The sequence below is a fragment of the Elgaria multicarinata genome, chromosome 23, assembly GCF_023053635.1.
Source record: "Elgaria multicarinata webbii isolate HBS135686 ecotype San Diego chromosome 23, rElgMul1.1.pri, whole genome shotgun sequence".
NCBI classification, from domain to species: domain Eukaryota; kingdom Metazoa; phylum Chordata; class Lepidosauria; order Squamata; family Anguidae; genus Elgaria; species Elgaria multicarinata.
The window spans coordinates 8,771,015-8,792,326 of record NC_086193.1 but is presented as its reverse complement, the minus strand read 5'-3'; the positions used below and the strand labels follow the sequence as shown (position 1 = coordinate 8,792,326).

At 46.6% G+C, this 21,312-nt stretch overlaps 1 protein-coding gene across 9 annotated transcripts in view; it reads right to left on the bottom strand.

The window, feature by feature from the left end:
- Positions 1 to 5,754: 5,754 nt before the first annotated feature.
- CELF5 (CUGBP Elav-like family member 5) overlaps positions 5,755 to 21,312 on the bottom strand; it is a 103,908-nt gene continuing 88,350 nt past the window's right edge. For 3 of the 9 annotated variants that reach the window (XM_063147218.1, XM_063147219.1, XM_063147220.1), the window contains 6 exons: positions 19,401 to 19,542; positions 17,121 to 17,267; positions 15,458 to 15,520; positions 13,254 to 13,337; positions 11,173 to 11,255; positions 5,755 to 5,883 (listed from right to left, as the gene is read on the bottom strand). In XM_063147218.1, coding sequence (XP_063003288.1) covers positions 5,755 to 5,883; positions 11,173 to 11,255; positions 13,254 to 13,337; positions 15,458 to 15,520; positions 17,121 to 17,267; positions 19,401 to 19,542 — 648 coding nt within the window. Of the gene's footprint in view, positions 5,884 to 11,111; positions 11,256 to 13,249; positions 13,338 to 15,457; positions 15,521 to 17,120; positions 17,268 to 19,396; positions 19,543 to 21,312 lie in introns of those variants that run through there. The other 6 variants (XM_063147221.1, XM_063147222.1, XM_063147223.1 and 3 more) reach the window with 3 other exon arrangements.

Sequence of the window (21,312 nt, the reverse complement as noted above, 5' to 3'; positions counted from 1 at the left end):
GAGCTTGTTTTACAGACAGGCCAGGATCCAAACGAGCTGTGCAGTTAGCAAGCTCCTTTGGAAAGGTGGGGGGAGCGTTTTAGAAAGTGGTTTCTGATACGAGGAGGCATGGGATGGGGTGGGCCTGCTGCTGCAGCTCAAAGAAACGGAGTCAAGTATCCCACCGTATCTGCCAAAGTTTGCGCTTTGGTTCCTAGCAGAGAAGGGATGAATGCGGTGACTTGAGCCCCTCTGTCATACCTCCCCTGAGGCTGGGCAAGGAATGCTTAACCAAAGTCCACCTATTAGGTTTGTGGCAGAGCTGGATATGAACTGAGGACTTCCTGGTTCCTCACTTAGCCGACTTGCTGCTTCGCTACACACCAGGCCCGATCCAGCAACATGTTAGGAGCGTGACCTCCTAGTGAAATCAATGGTTTTGGCAGGGCTGGGCGTAACCTGAGCTAAATGTCCCAAACTGTTCATGGGGGTGGGTGCGTGGCAGCTGAAATCGCACGAGCTGGGAGAAATTCCGCCACCCCTCTACTCTTTTGTTGCATAGGTTATTCTGCTGTTTTTAAAGCTATTTTGCATAATTCTATTCTGATGTCCACCACACGGGATGGGCAAGGACACCAAAGTTGCAATGCCTACGCATGCTTACTGGAAAGTCCCCTGAACACAGTGGGACTTTAGCCTCAGTAAACACACACAGGATTGTTTTGCAAGGCAGCCCTCTCCATCGCACAATGGGAAACTTACTTGGGCCACCTCTTTGGCTTCCGACGTTTCAGCAGGTGTTGCCCTCACATTTCCAAACATACCTTTGCCACAATGGCTAGAAACTTACTCATTTTTTAAAAAAATAAAATGATCAGATTCCCAGGAAGCTGAGTTCTGTTGCCAATCTGTTACTTTTGGCCGGTGTCTGTTTGAAAAGTCAAAGGAACAATTGCCCTCTTAAATGCAACTGCATCTTTTTTTCTTTTTTTTTAATAAGGCGGAAGCTAGGGGCTTTCAATCTCCCGAGTTAAATACATCTCTCCCACCAACCATCTGTTCATTGATATGGTGCAGTGATCCTTTGTTTAATGCTTTTTGCTCTGTTTTGTTTTGTTTTAGAACGCCTATTTCCTGAAATGTCAAAGGAAGTTGCCTGGATATATTGGCAGATGTTTTCTCTTACCTGGATAAAAAACACACACATAACCTTCAAGATCAGCCTTCCACAACCTAGGGCCCTCTAGATATATTGGATTACAGGTCACATCGCTGTCTGGGACAAGCGAGTTGTAAACCATCCTATTAGGAACACAGCTGTTTAGGAACAGAATTGCGCCGATAGTATCAGATTTGGATGCAAGCAAAGCCCCATTTAATTCAATGGGATTTACTTTTGAGTAGACACGTATATAGGATTGCACTGCAAGCAGGCTACATTGGTACATTTAGCTCAGTTAGGATCACCTACTCTACACCATCGGTGGGGCATCTGTGGATTTCCAAATTTTGGACTCCAACTCCCAGCCGTTCAAGCCAGCATGGCTCGTAGTCAGGGATGATGGAAGCTATAATTCAACAACATCTGGAGAGCCACACGTATCCCAGCGCTAGTCTATACTGGCTGTCCAGGGTCTCAGAAAATCTGGGGAATGAATCTGGGACCTTTGGCATGCAAAGCAATGGGCTCTACCCACTAAGGTATAGTCTTCCTCCTGAAAACAAAGTAAGATTCCAGTCCTCATGATCCTGAATAAAGGTCTGATCGAAATAGGAACACAGGAAGCTGCCTGGGGTTGAATCAGACCATTGGTCCATCTAGCTCAGGATGCACTGACTGGCAGCATTGCTCCAGGGTTTCAGGCAGTGCTCACCAGTCCTACCTTGAGAGGTTCGTGATTGAAGCTGTTGAGCTACAGCCCTTCCTGTCTCACCATTACAGCTAGAGGGTAGCAATGCCAAACCCCCATTTTCTTATCCCTGGCTTTATAACCCACCATTCTGACAATTGGCCAGGAGGAGGAAATTACGGCTGGTTGGCCCCAAATCAGAACTGTGTGTCACAGCTCAGTGGTGGGGCACATGCTTTGACAGTAGCCTCCCACACCAACACACAGCAGTCCCAGGAAGTTGTTTCGATACCAGCAGGAATTAGAATTTCTTTGCACCCCAATGACTGCTGGGCAGCTGGATCCGGGAGCCCTTGCCATTTAAATCCCCCACAATGCCTGCAGCAATGTTATGTGAGGGGCATTCTGGGAGATTAAAACGACAGCTGCTTGCAAACCTAGCCCCTGGGTTTTCCCTGTCGCTGAAAAGTTAAGTACCAAAAGGCATTTAAAGTTAGAGCTGGCCCTTTCAGAATGCAAAAGGGTCCCAGGTTCTAGTCCTGCACATTCACCAAGCCATTGTGTCAAGGTGACTTTGTAATAAACACACCTCATTTGCAGCCTGCAGAAACCCTGCTTTGCAGCACTGCCAGTGAACTTGGCCTGCCTTGCCTTGGGACACTACCTGAAACACGCCACCACTCGGAATGCTGCTTTTTGACACTCACATACCCGCTCTCTCTCTCTCTCGTGCACACACACACACACACACACACAATAACAGGAATGTTTTAAGTATATAGTCAAATTCTGGCATATTTCAGACTAGCTCCACAGGAGATTATGTGTAGCTTCTTTTTTTAGATACATTTTTTTTTGGTCAACGGCTACCCTTGGCTTGTTGAATCTCCTGTTGCAGAAGCTAAATTGTGTGTTTTAAATGTGCTTTAAATCTGAGATAGGCCTTTGAACAAGAGGGGATATGGGAATACAAGGAGTGTGGGGTGGGGTAGCTGAAGGTGATCCAAGGGATCAAGGGGCAGGCAGATAGGATAATGGGGTAAACTGGGGGAAGAAGGGGGACAGGAGCAGGAATGGGTGAAGGCTCATATGGAGCCCAATGAAAAGGACTGGCTGAGAAAAATGCTTAGGCTGCCTGGATGTGAAGGCGAAGTATAGGGCCTTCAAATGTAGATATAGATGGCTGGCAGCTAACTATAAGGTTAGATGAGTTCTTAGTCTGATCCAGCAAAGCAATTTTGAATGGTCCCACTCCATATTTAGGTTTAAGATGCAGTTAAGTTAGCCTGCTAGCTCAGATGGCTAAGGAAGGGAAAGGGAAAAAGAGAAAAAAGGACTGTTTACGCAACATGCTAACTCATGTTGTGGGTTGTTTTTGCACTCTGGGTTGTTAGTTGAACCATGGGTTAACATGTTGTTTGAACCTGGAGCCAGATCTACACCAAGCAGGATATAACGCTTTGAAAATGTTTTGAAAACGGTATATGGAATGTGTCCTGGGCCTGAAGAGTTGTCAAAAACATTATAAAGCAGTAGTGTAGTTCCTGCCCAGGACATTTTCCTCAGGGTGGCTTGTTAATCATGCAGAGTAGCCAGTTAACCATCCTGAACAACCCAACAACAAACCATGGTTCTCAAGGTAGCTTGTTCAAGAAAAATAAACCACTCTGCAGAAAATATTCTGGGTTCAAGGCAACACGCTAAGCCACAGTTCAACAAATTGAGCAGGGGGTTGGACTCGATGGCCTTATAGGCCCCTTCCAGCTCTACTATTCTATGATTCTATGAAATAATCCACGTTTCAACAACCAACACTCAACCACTGAGCTAGTCAGAGAAAGGAAGGCAGGAGAAAGAAGAAAGGAGGAGAAGGAGAAGAAGAAAGGATTGAACAGATTTATGGGGAAAGGGCATGTCTATAAATAGCTATTGGACACAACATCTAAATACAACCTGAATGAACAGAAGTCTTCCACTGAGTAGCTGAGAAGCAAGGAGCAGACATCTCCTTTGATGCCGCTCGGCTTGTGAGTGCTCAGAGGCTGGGCACCATTGGCAACTAGATGGGCATTTTCGGCCTGATCCAGCAGTGCAGTTCTTATGGGTCCTGGAGGGGCGGGCTGTCTAGGGGCTACTCTGAAGCTAAAGAAGCAGGTGGGGGTGGGGCATGGCATGGCAGGGTGGAGAAGGACGCAATAGGAAGGGGGTGCAGTGTTCTACTGGAGGGAAAGGTTGTGATGGTTGTGATGGAGGGAAAGGTTGTGATGGTTACTGACATTTCATATATCAGTTTCAAAAGAACCAGCCGGATCTTTGGCTGTGCAGAGTCTCTATGCTGCATTGTATAGATAAGATACACATATATCCGTTGCATACTGGTTGATTTGTCCATTGAAGAGTGAACTCTCCTGCAATAGCATTTTGCTTGCATCTTCTTGGGTTACCGAGTTCACACGCACACAGGCGCACACAGACACACACACACACACACACACACTCACACACTGGAAATGTTGGATATCCGTGGAACAGTCAGAAGAATTCAAGTCCATTTCTGGAGGCAGTGTTGTAAGCCTTAACGTCAGGTTTCTTTTCTATTCTTTGAATGCTGAAAGGTTCTAGCAGTTAAGCCCTCCGTTTGGGTCAGGAATATTTGGCTGCTGAGAAAAAGGGAGAGACTTTCCGTTCGTGTTTTCCGTTTGGGCGAAGCCACGATGTTACCGCTGCAAAGGCACTTCATGTACCTCTTCCCCATCCACGGAGCTTTCAAAACGAGGTCTTGTGTCTGAGGGTTTTCTTTTCAGCCAGGAGAACTGACAACATGTTTCCTCCCCGGGCAACTGCACAAGTGGAGGAAGGCTTCCGCTCCCCATCTGATTCGAGGATCAGGCACTGTCTACCGTCCCACTTCTACTTACCCTCGGCCGGCCGCCGAAGAAGAAAGAAAAGTTTGGTCCTGCGATTTTTTTAACGTTTAAAAAAAATAGAGTGTAATATATATATTTATATATCATATATATATATATATATATATATCTTTCTATCTATATACATATGTTTTAAATTAATAAGCCGGCATTTAGGGGGTGCCAAGGTGACCTTACAGCTGTCTGAACTGGTCCACACGCTCCGTTCTTAGCTGGGAGGCTCTCTCCACAGTGCTGAATGAGCCCTGTTTTCATATCCTCTGAATCCTTTTCCAGTAGACGGAGTTCAAGGTGGCGGGGGGCGCTGTTCTTAGGGTGGGTTCTTTCCCGCCTGGTCCACCCAAAGAAGGTGGGAAATCATTCTTGAAGTCTCTTTAAAACAAAAGAAAGAAATTAACTGGAAAGGTGTGTTTGTTTTCACCTAGAATCATAGAATCCTGGAATAGTAGAGCTGGAAGGGGCCTATAAGGCCATTGAGTCCAACCCCCTGCTCAATGCAGGAATCTACATGGAAAGAGAAGTTGGAAGTAGGGATGGACCAACATGCGAAGTTCAAGCTGGTTGAAATCCTTTGAATTCCTCTTCAAACCTTGGTTCATCTTATTCACATTCCCAAACATGAGTGTCCTTTTCCTTTAATCGGGAAAAAAAAATCCAGAGTTTGGGGTAGAAATGTGCACTTTTGAACACAATCACAAGTTGAGGAAACTGCGAACATTTCCCAAGCATTGTGTTCGTCCTCAGGTTCAGGATTATCAATGGGACATATTTGGGGGGAGTAGGGGGAGATATGTGCGGGGTGATTTTAAACGGAAATCTGGACTCTGTGGATAGGCTGAGTGACTTACCCAACGACCTCTGAGGGCCAGAGCCTTAGATAGGATCTCTAGAACATCACAGAGCTGTTTAAAAGCATTTCTGCACAGTGGAAGCAGGAGAGAAAGTCATTTGGAAGGTTGCACTGCACTGTTCCCATTGCAAATGCAGATACGCACCCGTCAGTAGGGGTGGCTAGCATCCTTGGGCCGCTTCAGCTGCACCTTCAACCTTTTCATGCCAATCTGGAATCCGTTCATAGCCTGGATGGCTGTCTGGGCACTGGACGGGTTGTCAAAACTCACAAAACCTGAAAGAGAGGAGAGAACTTCCCATAAGAACATAACAATGCTGGATCACACAGAGGGTCCATCTAGTCCAGCACTCTGTTCACACAGGGGCCAACCAGCTGTCGGCCAGGGACCAACAAAGCAGGACACGGTGCAACAGCCCCCTCCTAGCAACTAGTGTGTATAGGATTTCTGTGTCTGATATTGGAGGTTGCATTTAGCCATCAGGACTAGTAGCCATTGCTAGCCTTCTCCTCCGGGAATTTAGCCAACCCCCTTTTAAAGCCATCCAAATTGGTGGCCATCACTACATCTCGTGGTAGTGAATTCCATAGTTTAACTCTGCGCTGTGTGAAGAAGTGCTTCCTTTTATTTGTCCTGAATCTCCCACCAATCGGTTTCATGTGATGACCACTTTGGGTTCTAGTATTATGGGAGAGAGAGAAAAATGTCCCTCTACCCTCATTCTCCACACCATGCCTAATTTCCATGGGGGGGGGGAGACTCTGTGTGTCTTGCTTCAATTAATTCTCTTTAGGAATACAGCTGTGGATTTTGGATTAAGTGTTCTGCCCATAAGAATGCTGAGCCTCTGTTGAGACAGAAAAACTGACACACAGACACACAATGAATGTTTTTGGGCATTTGAGAATCCAACTTGGATCCTATAATCTACTCCAAACTGGAATTTCTTTGTTCCACCAAATGCTATCTAGATCGTGCCAGATTTTAGTGGGGGGTTTTTAAGATGGTTGGAAATTATTATTATTGGAACTGGTGCAATTGAGCAGTGACAGAAACTTCACCCCTTCTTCTTTTTTAAAATATCCTCTATACTGATAGCAAACACAATTCTCAGCACCAATCCTTATAGAGCTGAAATGGCACCATCTACACCCAAGAGGGAGGTATCAATTAGATTGGGGGGGGGGAACCCAAATTTGCAGAATACAAGAAATCTTTGAGGGAGGTTATTTATTTATTTATTACATTTCTATACCGCCCAATAGCGGGAGCTCTCTGGGCGGTTCACAAAAATTAAAACCATTCAAAGTATAAAACAACAGTATAAAACCAAATATAAAATACAATATAAAAGCTCAACCAGATAAAAACAGCAGCAATGCAAAATTACAAAGGAAGGGGGAACCACTGACTATCTCTCTGCCTAACCTAATTCATAGGGTCGTTGGAAAGGATAAAAATGTGTGTACGGGGGCAGGGGAAGAGCCATGTACAGTCGTGTGAAAAAGAAAGCACACCCTCTTGGAATTGTATGATTTTACATATCAGGACATAATAACAATCATCTGTTCCTTAGCAGGTCTAAAAATTAGGTAAATACAACCTCAGATGAACAACATCGCATGACATATTACACCGTGTCATGATTTATTTAACAGAAATAAAGCCAAAATGGAGAAGCCATGTGTGAAAAAGTAAGTACACCCTTACTGCTTCCATAGGAATTAAGATGCTAAGTAGCAGACAGGTGCTGCTAATCAAATGCCCGTGATTAACTGATCATCAGCAAGTATGACCACCTCTATAAAAGCCAAAGTTTTTTCAGTTTGCTGCTCTGGAGCATCCAGGTGTGTGTTAACACAATGCCAAGGAGGAAAGACATCAGCAATGATCTTAGAGAAGCAATTGCTGCTGCCCATCAATCTGGGAAGGGTTATAAGGCCATTTCCAAACAATTTAAAGTCCATCATTCTACAGTGAGAAAGATGATTCAAAAGTGGAAAACATTCAAGACTGTTGCCAATCTTCCCAGGAGAGGACGTCCCAGCAAAATCACCCCAAGGTCAGACCGTGCAATGCTCAGAGAAATTGCAAAAACCCCAAGAGTTACATCTCAGACTCTACAGGCCTCAGTGAACATGTTAAATGTTAAAGTTCATGACAGTACAATTAGAAAAAGACTGAACAAGTATGGTTTGTTTGGAAGGGTTGCCAGGAGAAAGCCTCTTCTCTCTAAAAAGAACATGGCAGCACGGCTTAGGATTGCAAAGATGCATCTGAACAAAACCACAAGATTTCTGGAACGATGTCCTTTGGAGAGACGAGACCAAAGTGGAGATGTTTGGCCATAATGCACAGCGCCACTTTTGGCGAAACCCAAACACAGCATATCAGCACACACCTCATACCAACTGTCAAGCATGGTGGTGGAGGGATGATGATTTGGGCTTGTTTTGCAGCCACAGGACCTGGGAACCTTGCAGTGATTGAGTCAACCATGAACTCCTCTGTATACCAAAGTATTCTAGAGTCAATTGTGAGGCCATCTGTCCGACAGCTAAAGCTTGGACAAAATTGGGTCACGCAACAGGACAATGATCCCAAGCACACCAGCAAATCTACAACAGAATGGCTGAAAAAGAAAAGAATCAAGGTGTTGCAATGGCCCAGTGAAAGTCCAGACCTCAACCCGATAGAAATGCTGTGGCGGGACCTTAAGAGAGCTGTGCATAAACAAATGCCCTCAAACCTCAATGAACTGAAGCAACGTTGTAAGGAAGAGTGGGCCAAAATTCCTCCACAACGATGTGAGAGACTGATAAAGTCATACAGGAAACGATTACTTCAAGTTATTGCTGCTAAAGGTGGTTCTACAAGCTATTGAATCATAACGTGTACTTACTTTTTCACACATGGCTTCTCCATTTTGGCTTTATTTCTGTTAAATAAATCATGACACGGTGTAATATGTCATGTGTTGTTGTTCATCTGAGGTTGCATTTACCTAATTTTTAGACCTGCTAAGGAACAGATGATTGTTATTATGTCCTGATATGTAAAATCATACAATTCCAAGAGGGTGTACTTTCTTTTTCACATGACTGTATCTTTCCTGGAGCACCCCAGAAGAAGAATGGGATAAACAAATCTCATAGGTAACAGGGGCCAATCACCTCCCCATAGTGCCAGCAACACATGGACCCTGTTCAGACAACATGCTAAGCCACAGTGGTTAAGCATTTTGAGCTAAACATTACGGCTTAGCATGTTGTGTGAATCATGACTTAGCGTGTTGTGTGTACCATTCCTAAGCATGGTGGTTTAAACACGCTCACTAACCATTTGCTGCAAAAGGTTAGCGGCCTAACCATGGCTTAGCATGCCATCTGAACAGGCCCACAGACTGCCTGGACATGTGTGGTCATTTGTAGACACTGTTCATGTACACGTTGTAAACATATTCTAGACTGGAAATTAAAATAAGACTGCTGACCTAAGTACACTTATTTGAAAGTGAATTCCATCAAAATAAATAGGACCTGTTTTCTTTTCCAACTGATAATCAACATCCTTTGGTACTGAGCAGGTTCAGTCTTCACTGAGATGTTTTTGGTGTGTGTGTGTGTGTGTGTGCTTATCCAATTAAGTTGGGGGGGGGCTGCACTTATGCGAACCTTGAGTTCCCCAGAACATGCTGATACCTCTCCTCCTGCGGCCCTAAAATTGCAGATGACAAAATCAGAATAATACAGTCTGCTGAATATTAAACATTGAAATGCAGCAAGTTGTGACCCTACAGCAGTGTGGCCTACAGCTCCCATATTTATTTATTTATTTATTTATTTATTTATTTTATTTAAAACATTTCTTGGCTGCCTTTCAGGGCAGAAACACTCACAGGGCAGCTTTCAACAATAAAATACATAAAAACAGTTGAAGTATTAAAAGCAATAAAAGCATAAACACCAAAAAACAGCAATTAAAAACAATAAAAGCCAGCAAGAACAGCAATGGCAACAGCAGCAATAACATCATGACAAGGCCACAGTAAAATAAAATGTTTTCAGGGCCTTTTTAAAAGCCTGCAAGGACGATGCATGGCAGCCCTCCGATGGGAGTTTGTTCTCTGGGGCCACTGAGGGGCCACTGCAGGGGAGGTCCTCTCCCGTGTGATCACCCACCTAATTGCTCTCATGGGTAGGCAAATGAGAAGGACCTCTTGTTCCGTTCTTAAAGTGTGGGCAGGCTGGTGGTTTTCCAAGTAATTTCATCCCAAACCGTTTACAGCTTTAAAGGTCAAAACTAGCATTTTGAATTGAGCTTGGAGACACACCAGAAGCCACTGCAGCTGGCGCAATGTAGGCGTTACGTGACCAAATCGCTTCACCCCCACCAAGACTAGTGTGGCCGCATTCTGCACCAGCTGAAGTTTCCGAATCATCTTGAAAGGCAAGGGGCAGGCAGGAGGTTATCAGCTCCCATCAGCTGTAGCCAGCATAGCCAGTACAATACAAGAGAAAACTTTTTAAAAGTCTAGTAAAATTGAGGGCAAAATAAAGAGAGCTATCAAAATTTCCCATCTTCTGTATGACTCCTTTTTAGAATCTGTATTGGCCATCCGTAACTGGACACCTTCCAGATGAGTTGGACTACACTCCCATGAACTGTGGCCGTGGCTAGATATAGCAATCTAGCGCAACGGAGGGGGAAGGATTTCGCGATTTTATGATCGCGAGATTTCCCCCTCTTACACCCTGGGAGGAGGACGTCACGGCCGCCATTTTGTTGTTGTTGTTGTTGTTGTTGTTGTTTAAAGGGGAAGGAGCGCTCCAGCACAAAAAGTAAGTGGTTTTTAAAAACAAAACAAAGCCCTAACACTCCCCCCACACCACCCCCAATGGGCACAGAGCTCCTGAGGAGCTCTGCGCCCCGTGCGCAGTTCCTGGCTCCTCACGGTTACTTGAGAAGAGCCAGGACGAAACCGTGATGCCCGGCCACACATCCCGCAGTCTCGGGATCATCCCGAGACAGCAGGAAAAAGCAGGCTAAAAGAGCCTGCCGTTATCCCGGGACAAGGGAGGGATCATCCTTCTCTGCCCCCGGGATCTGCTGTGCATCATGTGGACACACAGGGATGATCCTGGGGCAATCCCCAGGATATTGGCAGGTCTAGCCATGGCCTGTGAGAGTTACACTCCAAAACCTCTGGGTTGGGGAAGGATGGTCTATATAATTATGAAATGCAACCCATGTTTTCCAGAAACCTATCTTTATATGAAGGGTTTGATGTCTTCCGCTGATGATGGTGCAAAGATATTTTATCAGCGCCCAAAGGGCGGAGCCACAGACACAACAGCCATCTTTGCTTCTATATGGCCCCCACAGCAGCACCATATGGGCCCCCACAACAGCATTTATGGACGTCTTCCAGGTCTGCCAATCTGCACCTCCCATCCCACCACCCAACACACACGTGTTCCTCCCACCCTCCTTGGCTCACTCACCAAAACATTTGCTCTGGTTCGTGGCCCGGTCCATGAACACTTTGGAGGAGATGATATTCCCAAAAGGAAGGAACATTTGCATCAGCTCGTTGTCACCAAACTCTTGAGGGAGATGGTAGATAAAGAGATTGCATCCTTCCGGACCTGTAATTACAGAGGCAGTGTGGTGTAATGGTTAGTGCTGGGTATGTTTAGCCTGGAGGAGAGAAGACTAAGGGGAGGTATGATATCCATCTTTAACTATTTGTGGGGCTGTCACAGAGACGATGGAGCAAATTTGTTCTCTGTTGCTCCAGACAGTAAGGCCCTATGAGGAGAGACTGAAGGAACTGGGCATGTTTAGCCTTGAGAAGAGATGACTGGGGGATGATACGATAGCACTCTTCAAGTCCTTGAAAGGTTGTCATACAAAGGAGGGCCAGGATCTCTTCTTGATCATCCCAGAGTGCAGGACATGGAATCATGGGCTCAAATTATAGGAAGCCAGATTCTGTCCGGACATCAGGAAAAACTTCCTGACTATTAGAGCAGTACAGCAAAGGAACCAGTGACCTAGGGAGGTGGTGGGCTCTCCCACACTAGAGGCATTAAAGAGGCAACTGGACAACCATCTGTCAGGGATGCTTTAGGGTTGATTCCTGCATTGAGTGGGGGGTTGGACTTGATGGTCTTATAAGCCCCTTCCAACTCTACTATTCTATGATTCTAAGGCCCAAACTAATGGGTTCAAATTACAAGGCAGGAGATTTCAACTAAACACTACGAAGAACTTCCCAGCAGTATGAGCTGATGACATGCAAAGATATTTTATCAGAGGCAGCCTCAGAATGTGATGGGCTCTCCATGATTAGAGGTTTTTAAGCATAAGCTGTATGGCCACCCATCAGGAATGCTGTAGCATCGGATTTCCTGGGGTTAGACTAGATGATCTTTGAGGAGTCTTCCAATTCTATGCTTCTGTGAGTGCCAGACTAGGCCCATGGAAGCCCAGGTTCAAATTCCGGGTCAGCAATGAAGCTCACTGGGTGACTATGGGTCGATTGCACTCTCTCTCAACCCAATCTACCTCACAGGACTGTTGTGAGGGTAGAATAGGGCAGGGGGGATAGAACCCTGCATACTGCCCTGAGCTCCTCAGAGAAAGCTAGAATAAAAAGTGTAAAATCAGGGGTTGCGGTGGAACAAAAGCCTGTAAAACCCTTACCAGTGGAGGCTGGTGGCTCCGATGTCAGTGGGGTGGGTGTGATTCCGCTCCAGGTTTTAGTCAGAACCCATCAGAACTCTATCAGAGCTCTCCAAGCTGTTCTGCACCTGACCGGTCTGAGTGAAACCTGGAGGAGATTCACTGCCCCACCAAGTGATGGACGACCAAGATCAGCTGTTAAAAAAACAACCAGACACACCCACACACCAGGAACTGCCAAGCCAATGCGGCAGGCAAGTGTGGAGAAATGCCACAAGGAGCTTTAATAATTGGGGATGGAGGTCCTTTTCTCCACAAGGTGCCCCAGCTGTCATGCTGCTCCAGCTCCCAGTGAGGACAAGCCTGGAACAGGATGGGGAGGATCTCCTAGGAGGAGGCCTTCATCGCTGTCCTGAATTCCCACCGGGAGCCAAGGGACACAGACTGCCACCTTTCCCAAGGCCGCCATCCAGGAAGACGCCCTGCTAAGGGAGGGTGCCGATTCAGGGGAAACTGCACACCTTGAGCAGTCCCACCCACGCTCCAGATCCAGTCACTCCAGGATCATCTCCAAGGCACCCTGGACCAGAGATGGGGGCAAGTCTGCCCGTCCAGCAGCAAAAGGCCTCCCAACTGTGAGCCCCGCTCAGGAGGATGCAACACATGCTCCAGGTTAAGGCCCAGCCAACACTCCACGAGTCAGCAGAGCCACTATCAATCTGCTCAGCTGGTGACTAACTAGAATGGCACCTCATCCTGCCCTGCTCCCAGCATTAGCTGGACAGCAGCCCTGCTATATAGGAAGGAAAGCTTTGCCTCCGGCCTGCTGGGTAGCTCCCTGGGAAGACCTGAAGCTAAGCCACCCAGTCATGGTGGCAGTAGTGGGATACTGACTTGTCCCTTTCCCACACACCCTTCCCTTCAACTCGCCACACATTTGTACCCAGAAGTGGACTTACCTTCACGCTGCTGTTGCTGAATTATTGGAAGCGGCTGCGGAATCGCCTGAGCTACTGGGGTGATGGTCGTGGCTGGGTAGACGGCTGCATGGGGCCAGAAAGGAAAGGCAGTGGGAGCTAGAGCAGTGTCAGGGCTGAGAAGCAGCATTGCCAACCCCAGAAGTCGCCAGTTCAAACCCCACCATAGCTGTAAACTCACTGAGGTAATCTGAGCTGCTGCTGTTCTCCTAACTTCAAGACCCAGTCTGTGGAGACTAGAGACCTACCTTGTTGTACAAATTTCCGGGGTGTGTGAGGCATTTGGAACACCCAGTAAGTGTTGGTAGTAAGTTCAGCTTCCATTCTACAAGCGGAGATCTCATAAACTGGTCACCCTTTCAGACTTTCTTAGTAAAAGGGCATCTATACTAAGTGTGTACCCAATTTCAGCTTTCTAGCTCTATGTGTCTGGAAAGGAGAGAAGCACTAAAGTTTGGCAGGAAGCTAAGCACCCTCCAAACTTTTTGGACCCAGCCAGATTACCAAAGAGTCAGGGATTATTGGAATTGTAGTCCAAAATATCTGGAGGGTCCATGTTGCCTACCTGTGTAAGAACCTAAGAACTGGATCAGACCAAGGGTCCATCTAGCCCAGCACTCTGTTCACACAGTGAACCACAAGCAGGATATGGTGCAACAGCACCCTCCCACCCATGTTCCCCAACAACTAGTTTATAAAGGCTTACTGCCTCGGATACTGGAGATAGCACACAACCATCAGGGCTAGTAGCCATTGATAGCCTTCTCCACCAGGAATTTATCCAACCCCCTTTTAAAGCCATCCAAATTTGTGGACTAATGTCTGTGTTTGAAGATCTGTCTAGTTATCAGGAATTGTGGGCCAAATCCCAACTTTCTAGGTTATATGGAAGTAACCCAACCATTTGGACACTATAGAAGTCCATCCACTGACCAATGGGACCCACATCGCACAGTATGCCTCAAGTGGAAAGAAGACACTAAAAAGAGGGGCTTTGAACAATGACATCTGTGCAACCCCGCTTGTTATGCAGAAACTCTCTCCAAGGATGGATGGTGGAGGTTTCGAGGTGTCCCTCGCTGGGACACCTCCAGTCTACCCACACCCCATCATCAAGAGTTTCCATATAAGAAGTCAGGCTGCACAGATGTTATTCTTCAAATAACGGCTTCGCACAACAGGAGGTGCTGGCTACGCATTATAGTGCCGGGAATCACTATGAGCAAATCAAATACAAGTGGGACCCTGCAACAAAATGCTGTAGTACATCCTTAAACCCCCCCTCCCAAAAGGGTTGCTGCTGTTGCCAGCCAATCAGGAAGCCAGCCATTGTTTTCTCCAGGACACTATAAACTGTATTGGGCTAAAGGAGGCCAATTTATTCCTCTCTGTTGTTCTTATTTCTTTTCCAACAGGCACGTAACCTTCTGTGGCTCTTGGACGTCCCCAAGCATGTTCATTCTTCATTGGGCTGCTTTTTCTTGGGGGGTGGGGGTATGTGGGGGTGTAGCATTTCCCCCCCTTTGGTTTTTTTATGTTTTGTATTTCGACATACCTTAGGGTTCCCCTGTGAATGCGGTTACCTCCCTCTTGTATCTCATAGCCCTTATTTCGGCTCGAAATCTGTCAGCACTCAACCACCTGCGTCCACTATTAGAGGGAACAAGTGGCACTGCCACAAAATGTTGCAGCATATCTTCAACCTGTAGGAATGTTCTGTTTAGAGTTCCAGCCAGGTGACAATAAACTGTAAGGAACTCAAGCAGTGCATTATCCCCCTTTTTCTGTTTTCTTTTCCAATGGCAACTGAGCATGCTAAGTCCTAATAGGGCTAAGGGGTGTTGGGTGTGTTTTTTTTTGTCCTGTTAGATTTCCCCCCTTTTCTTTTCTAATTGTACTTCTGCAAACCTCAGCTTCTCCCAGGCATGCTGATAGCTCCCTCTTGTTTCTCAGTGCCCCTGTTCTGGGCTCCAGTCCTGTTGGCACTCGAACATCGGAATGGTTCATGTAAAGTAGCTCCAACAGAGGCCCCGTTCAGACAACACGCTAAACCCTGCTGCTTAACCACAAAATGGTTAAGGGAATGCATGCATTCCCTTAACCATTTTGTGGTTAAGCAGCAGGGTTTAGCGTGTTGTCTGAACCAGGCCATTGTCAAAAGAAGAGTGTTATTTCAGCAAAAGTACCTGCATACTGCTGGACTCCGGTGAAGGCTGGATGCAGAGTCTCTGCTACCGATGGGTTCTGGGCTGAAGCAAGAGAGAATTTTTGTTCAAAGGAGGAAGAGAAAAACGACGAGGAGCAGAATCCTGTGACTTCAAACCAGTGAGTTCGGATCTGGAACTAGAATTGTAGTGACTTTCCACTCCATTACTCTGAAAAGCCATCCTGTGACTTCAAACCTCTAATTAAGTAACTTTTGCCAGAGGCAAAACTCTGAGAATGGTGGGGCACAAAGGGTCATAATAGTGCATTTGGATATTTCCTGGGTATATTTGTACCCCAACCCTCCAACTCGTGATGTTTCCTTGGGGAGGAGGGGTCTCTGCTACCCCCAATGGCTCTGCATTCATTTCCATTTCTGCCTTGCTGTGAAGGGGGCAGCCCCTCCCTTCTAGAGATCCGGGTGCAGCTCAGCACACATATGGATCCCTGGATCTCAGATAAATCTATATATGGCTCTCACAAGATAATACGAAGCATGCTTCCAGGTGAGGCTTTGGTCGTGCAACTGCCCTGGCTCATTCATGAGATTTTACAGGGCGGGGGGCAGCTGACAATGACTGAGGGGTTGTATGGAACGAGATGAGAAGAGAGGGAGCTGTGTTATTCCAGCAGCCCTCCTGAAACACTTGATTTTTCCTTCTCCTTGCAAGTCGTGTTCTTTGAGGCTCAACTTCTGCAATGCGCTCTACATAGGGCTACCTTTGTGCCTAGTCCGGAAAATTCAACTAGTAAAAAATATGGCAGCCAGGCTAGTCACCGGCACACCTAGGGGTGACCACATTACACCAGTTTTAAAATCTCTTCACTGGCTGCCAATTAGTTTCCGGGCAAAGTATAAAGTGTTGGTTATCACCTTTAAAGCCCTACATGGTTTGAGTCCAGGCTACCTGCGGGATCGCCTTCTCCAGTACAATCCGCCCCGCACACTCAGGTCCTCTGGGGAGAACTTACTTCAGTCAGCGAAAACTAGGCTGATGGGTATTACCCAGAGGACCGTCTCTTCTGCTGCTCCCAGACTGTGGAACGGCCTGCCGGAGGAGACTCATCAACTTGACAGTCTTTTAGCATTCAAGAAAGCTATCAAGACTGAACTCTTCCAGCAGGCCTATCCAGTGGAATTTTAGGATGTGTTTACAATGTATATTATGTTCTTAATTCAGTTTTATGTGTTTTAAATTTACTGTTGTTCCGCACCTCGATCAAAATGGAGAGGAGGGTAAGAAAGAAGAAGAAGAAGAAGAAGAAGAAGAAGAAGAAGAAGAAGAAGAAGAAGAAGAAGAAGAAGAAGAAGAAGGCGGTGGCAAGCCTGCAGGCAGGGACTATCTTCTTTTACGGATTATATAAGCCACTCAAACTTATATAAACTTATATAATAAGCCACGCAAACAAGGAGGCGAATAGCAGAGGAAAATACTTTAAATGAATTCTTAAAATATACTTAAGTATATTTAAATACTTAAAATATAAACCTGTCATTTCTCCTTCCGTAAAAAAAAAACCCATTAAGGATGGAAAAGGCGGAAGAGCCGTCCAACGCCTTTGGACTGTTAGCGTGAGGAGCCCTCCGTCGGGAAGCACCCCAAGCCCATTCTGGAGTGGCAAAGTGGAGGATCCCTGCCTTACCTGTGCAGGGCACAAGCCCATTCGCATAGACCGCCTCCAGGGTGGGGTGGCTGCTTGGGATGGGCACCACTCCGGCGAAGCTGTTGCCGATGGGTGTGACCAGCCCCGGGACAGCAGCTGTGCCCAAGAGAGGAGGCGAATGTAGCCCTGCAGAGCGAGGACAAGAAACGAAAGGGTGGCAGCAAATGTGACAGCTTCTCCTTTTTTACAGCTACGGGACTCAACCTCACTTCATTCAATCCAGAGGTGTTTGCTGGGGCTTTAAAATATTTGGGACCCATCTGTCCATTGGCATCAATGGGAGGTCCCCCCCCATGCCCTATGCTTAATTGCCAAATGGAGGGGGCACAGGGGGAGCACAGTGCACAAGAAAGGAAGGTTAACCCTTCGTGCCCCAACTGCAATCCTCCTAGAAATCCTCCTCTGCATGTCAGCTAAGCTCAGGAAAAGCCTCCCGGTGCCAGCAATGGACAGATTTCCCCCCCCCCCAGCCAAGTTTAATTGGAGAAAAGACAGGGGGTGCATTGCAGCATGTAGGTAGGGGGATTCACCCTTCTCTCCCCAGCTGCAGCCTCCCTTAAAAATTGCCCTGTGCATGACAATTCAACTGAGAAAAAAAAGCTGCCAGTGGCCGAATACAAAAGAGGGCAGGGCTCCTGCAGCTTTAACTGTTGGGGTGAGGAGGGAATGTCACCATGCAAACAAATGACACCTGCTGAAATTTCCTTTTCTATACAACTGTTAAAGATACAGGAGCCCGGTCCTCCTTTCCACATGGTCACACTAAGCACTTGTGCATGCACACACACACAAACCCCATTCACATACATTCACACACACGCTCATCCTAGCAGCAACAGATCTTGGTCTTGCAGTGTTGAAGCGAGCCCCCTCCCCACTCCACCCCGCAAACAAGGGAAAAGAAAAACACACTATAGAAACAGACTCTATGGTTCCTGCAATTAAAAACCTCATTCCTAGAGCATCTGTTGTAGAGCATGCTGCAGGGACACTCTAGGAACAAAGCTTCTATAGTAGCAACCATAAAGCCTGTTCCTAGAGAGTTTTTCCTCCCCCTCCGTTTTCCCCCCTGCTGCTGCTGCAGTTTTTGCACCCTGAGTTAAAAGTGTCCTAGACTGCAGAGCTGGGAAAGACATTCTGCCCGACGCCTTGGGGTGCTGGAGGAGATCATAGAATCATAGGTTGTCTTGGGCTGGGTGTACCCAGTTGTATGATCCAGGTTTTTTTTTTAAAGTCTCTCCAAAGCTCCTGGAAAAGGGGTGTCCCCCACGGCTCAGTGGTAGGGCTCAGCCTTAACATGTGGAAGATCCCTGATTGTTTCTGTTGCTTCAGAGACCTTGCAGGTTTGCTGCTGACACCTGCTTCTTGGTAGCTCCATGGCCTGACCCAGAAAAGGGCAGGTTTGAATAGCTGCAAGAAAATATTTCATTTCATTCATTCATCACATTGCTGTACTGCCCAATAGCTGAACCTCTTTGGGGCCATTTACGAAGCATAAACCCACAGTATAAAAAGCCATTTACAGGAACATAAAAGCAGGCAGCACACACAGAGGCACGCCTATGTCTAAACCATTTTAAACAACTGACAATAAGAACAATCCAGGATCTGAGTCAAACCTCATCCTATGTTGCCAAGTGCCTGAGAGATGAGGAAGGCCCTAACCTGGCACCAAAAAGGCCACACTGCTGGTGCCAGGCTGGCCTCATTGGCGAGACCGGAGTGGGGCAAGTATGGTGCATCTGACGCCTATCCTTGCTCCAGAACCTCAGCGGAGGTGTAGCCAGATGGATGCTGCCCCCTGATTGGTCACTGTCTGCCTGTGCAGAGGACAGGGATGGCAGGCCCAGCAAGCCTAATGGCTGCTGGAAAGCCCGCACCGCCACCCCGCATCAGCGATACCACGAGTTTGGTGGCGGAGCAGTGCCAAAGTAGCGCCATTAAGACAGCCCCCTAAAAACATCCTATTTTCTTATTTGAATCATCCCATGAAGACTGGAATCTTTCTTTGTTTTTAGGGAAAGAATGATAGTTCAGTTGTGGTCGCATGCAGAAAGACCCATGGCAATCCAAGACTGGGAAAAACCCCACTGGCAAAGCTGCTGCCAGTCTGAGCAGTCTGAGCAGATCCTGCTGGACCAATGGATCTCAGCCAGTATAAAAGCGTATCAGGAGCCTCCCTGCTCAGGTAAGTAAACACATCGGCACAGGTGCGCACGCACACAACCTGTTCCTTTACTTTACATATCAGAAACACACCTGAGGTTTGCGTAATAGGAGTGGCTGGCAGGCCGTTCAAGCTGACAGTCCCAATTTGCTGGATATGGCACGGGGAAAAAGTGAGGCTAGGGCTGACGAAGCTGCCATGAGATGCTGAGAGGACCGTTTGCTGCTGCATCAGCTGCAAAACAAATAAATAAAATAGCCACAGTGAGTTCATTCTCCGAGTCCTGCTCTTTATGTAACCAGAATGCTGCCACACAAGAGAGTGATATCAATAGACCCTGGAAAACCCCGAAGGTTTGCAGAAGTACAAACATCTCAACAGAAAAATACACCCCCAAAAACAGTGCAATGAGAACTAAGCACGCTCAGTGGGTGAAGAATACGGAGCATCTGTTGGGAGGGGGGGGGGAATGTAATGGAGCATCCTGAAAGAAGGCATGGCTGGCTGGAACCCTGATCGGGAGCAGGGTTCCACATTGCAACATTTTGTCTCAGTTTTCACTTATAAAGAAGCAAAAGCTGGAGTAAGCACACACGTGGGCTGTTTGGGGTGTTCTTCAGCTGTCAATGTCCTCTTCACTCTCTCATGCACCTGCATGCTGTTCATGTACCTCCCTCATACACATTGTACAATCACAAAATAGCAGAGTTGGAAGGGGCCTCTAAGGCCATCAAGTCCAACACCTTGCTCAATGCAGGAATCCACCCTAAAGCATCCCTGACAGATGGCTGTCCAGCTGCCTCTTGAAGGCCTCTAGTGTGGCAGAGCCCACGACCTCCCTAGATCACTGGTTCCATTGTCGTACTGCTCTAACAGTCAGGACGTTTTTCCTGACGCCCAGCCAGAATCTGGCTTCCTGTAACTTGAGCCCATTATTCCATATCCGTCACTCTGGGATGATCGAGAAGAGATCCTGGCCCTCCTCTGTGGGACAACTTTTAAAGTATTTGAAGAGTGCTATCATGTCTCACCTCTGTCTTCTCTTCTCCAGGCTAAACCTGCCCAGTTCTTTCAGTCTCTCTTCATAGGGCTTTGTTTCCAGACCCCTGATCATCCTCACTGCCCTCCTCTGAACCCCCTCCAGCTTGTCTGCATCCTTATTGAAGTTTGGTGCCCAGTGGCACCACTCTTCAATAAAGATGCAGACAAGCTCTACAAGGTCTAAAGCTCTACAAGGATGCTGCCTACAGTCCCTTCAGTCAAAACCAAAAGACATCCATCCCTTGACGGCTGCAATGGGTGCAAACATCTCAGCCACATCTGGAATGCTGGATTCAGTTCTGGTCCCCACAGCTAGGGATGGACAAATCCGTCCATTTCAGTTTCACATTTTCTCATTTTTCCAGTCTTAAAGTTGCCCCGAGCTCTGAAAATCTCTGTTTAAAGTACATATGGAAAATGTATGCAGTTTTATGTACATTTCTCCTAATACAATTAATGCTAGCAAGCTATTTTGCCTAACGTACATATTTCTGCAAACATTTCTCATGTTATAATACATTTTTAATGTTAATTTCATGAATATAGGCATTTTCCTATGCATTTTGTTTATTGGAGAACTCCCTAGCAAAGTCTGGATTTTGAAGGATATTTTGAGTTTTGGTTTATTTTATTTATTTATTTATTTATTACATTTTTATACCGCTCAATAGCCGAAGCTCTATTAGTTCACATATTAGTTTGAAAGTGAAAAATCAGAGCGCTAGAAACAGTGCCGCAAAGGGGTGACCAAAGCAATCAGAAGACTGGAGCACCTTCTCTAGGCAGTAAATCATTTCTTCTCCACAGAGGATCATGGGATATGTAGTTCTGAGAGGGGGTGGGCTACAAATATAGGATACAATGCAGGAAACAAATGTAGGACAGACAGACATATACTGATATGATATAAAAAGTGCAAGAAGGGGGGAACTAAAATGATCAAAGGGCTGGAGCATCTCCCCT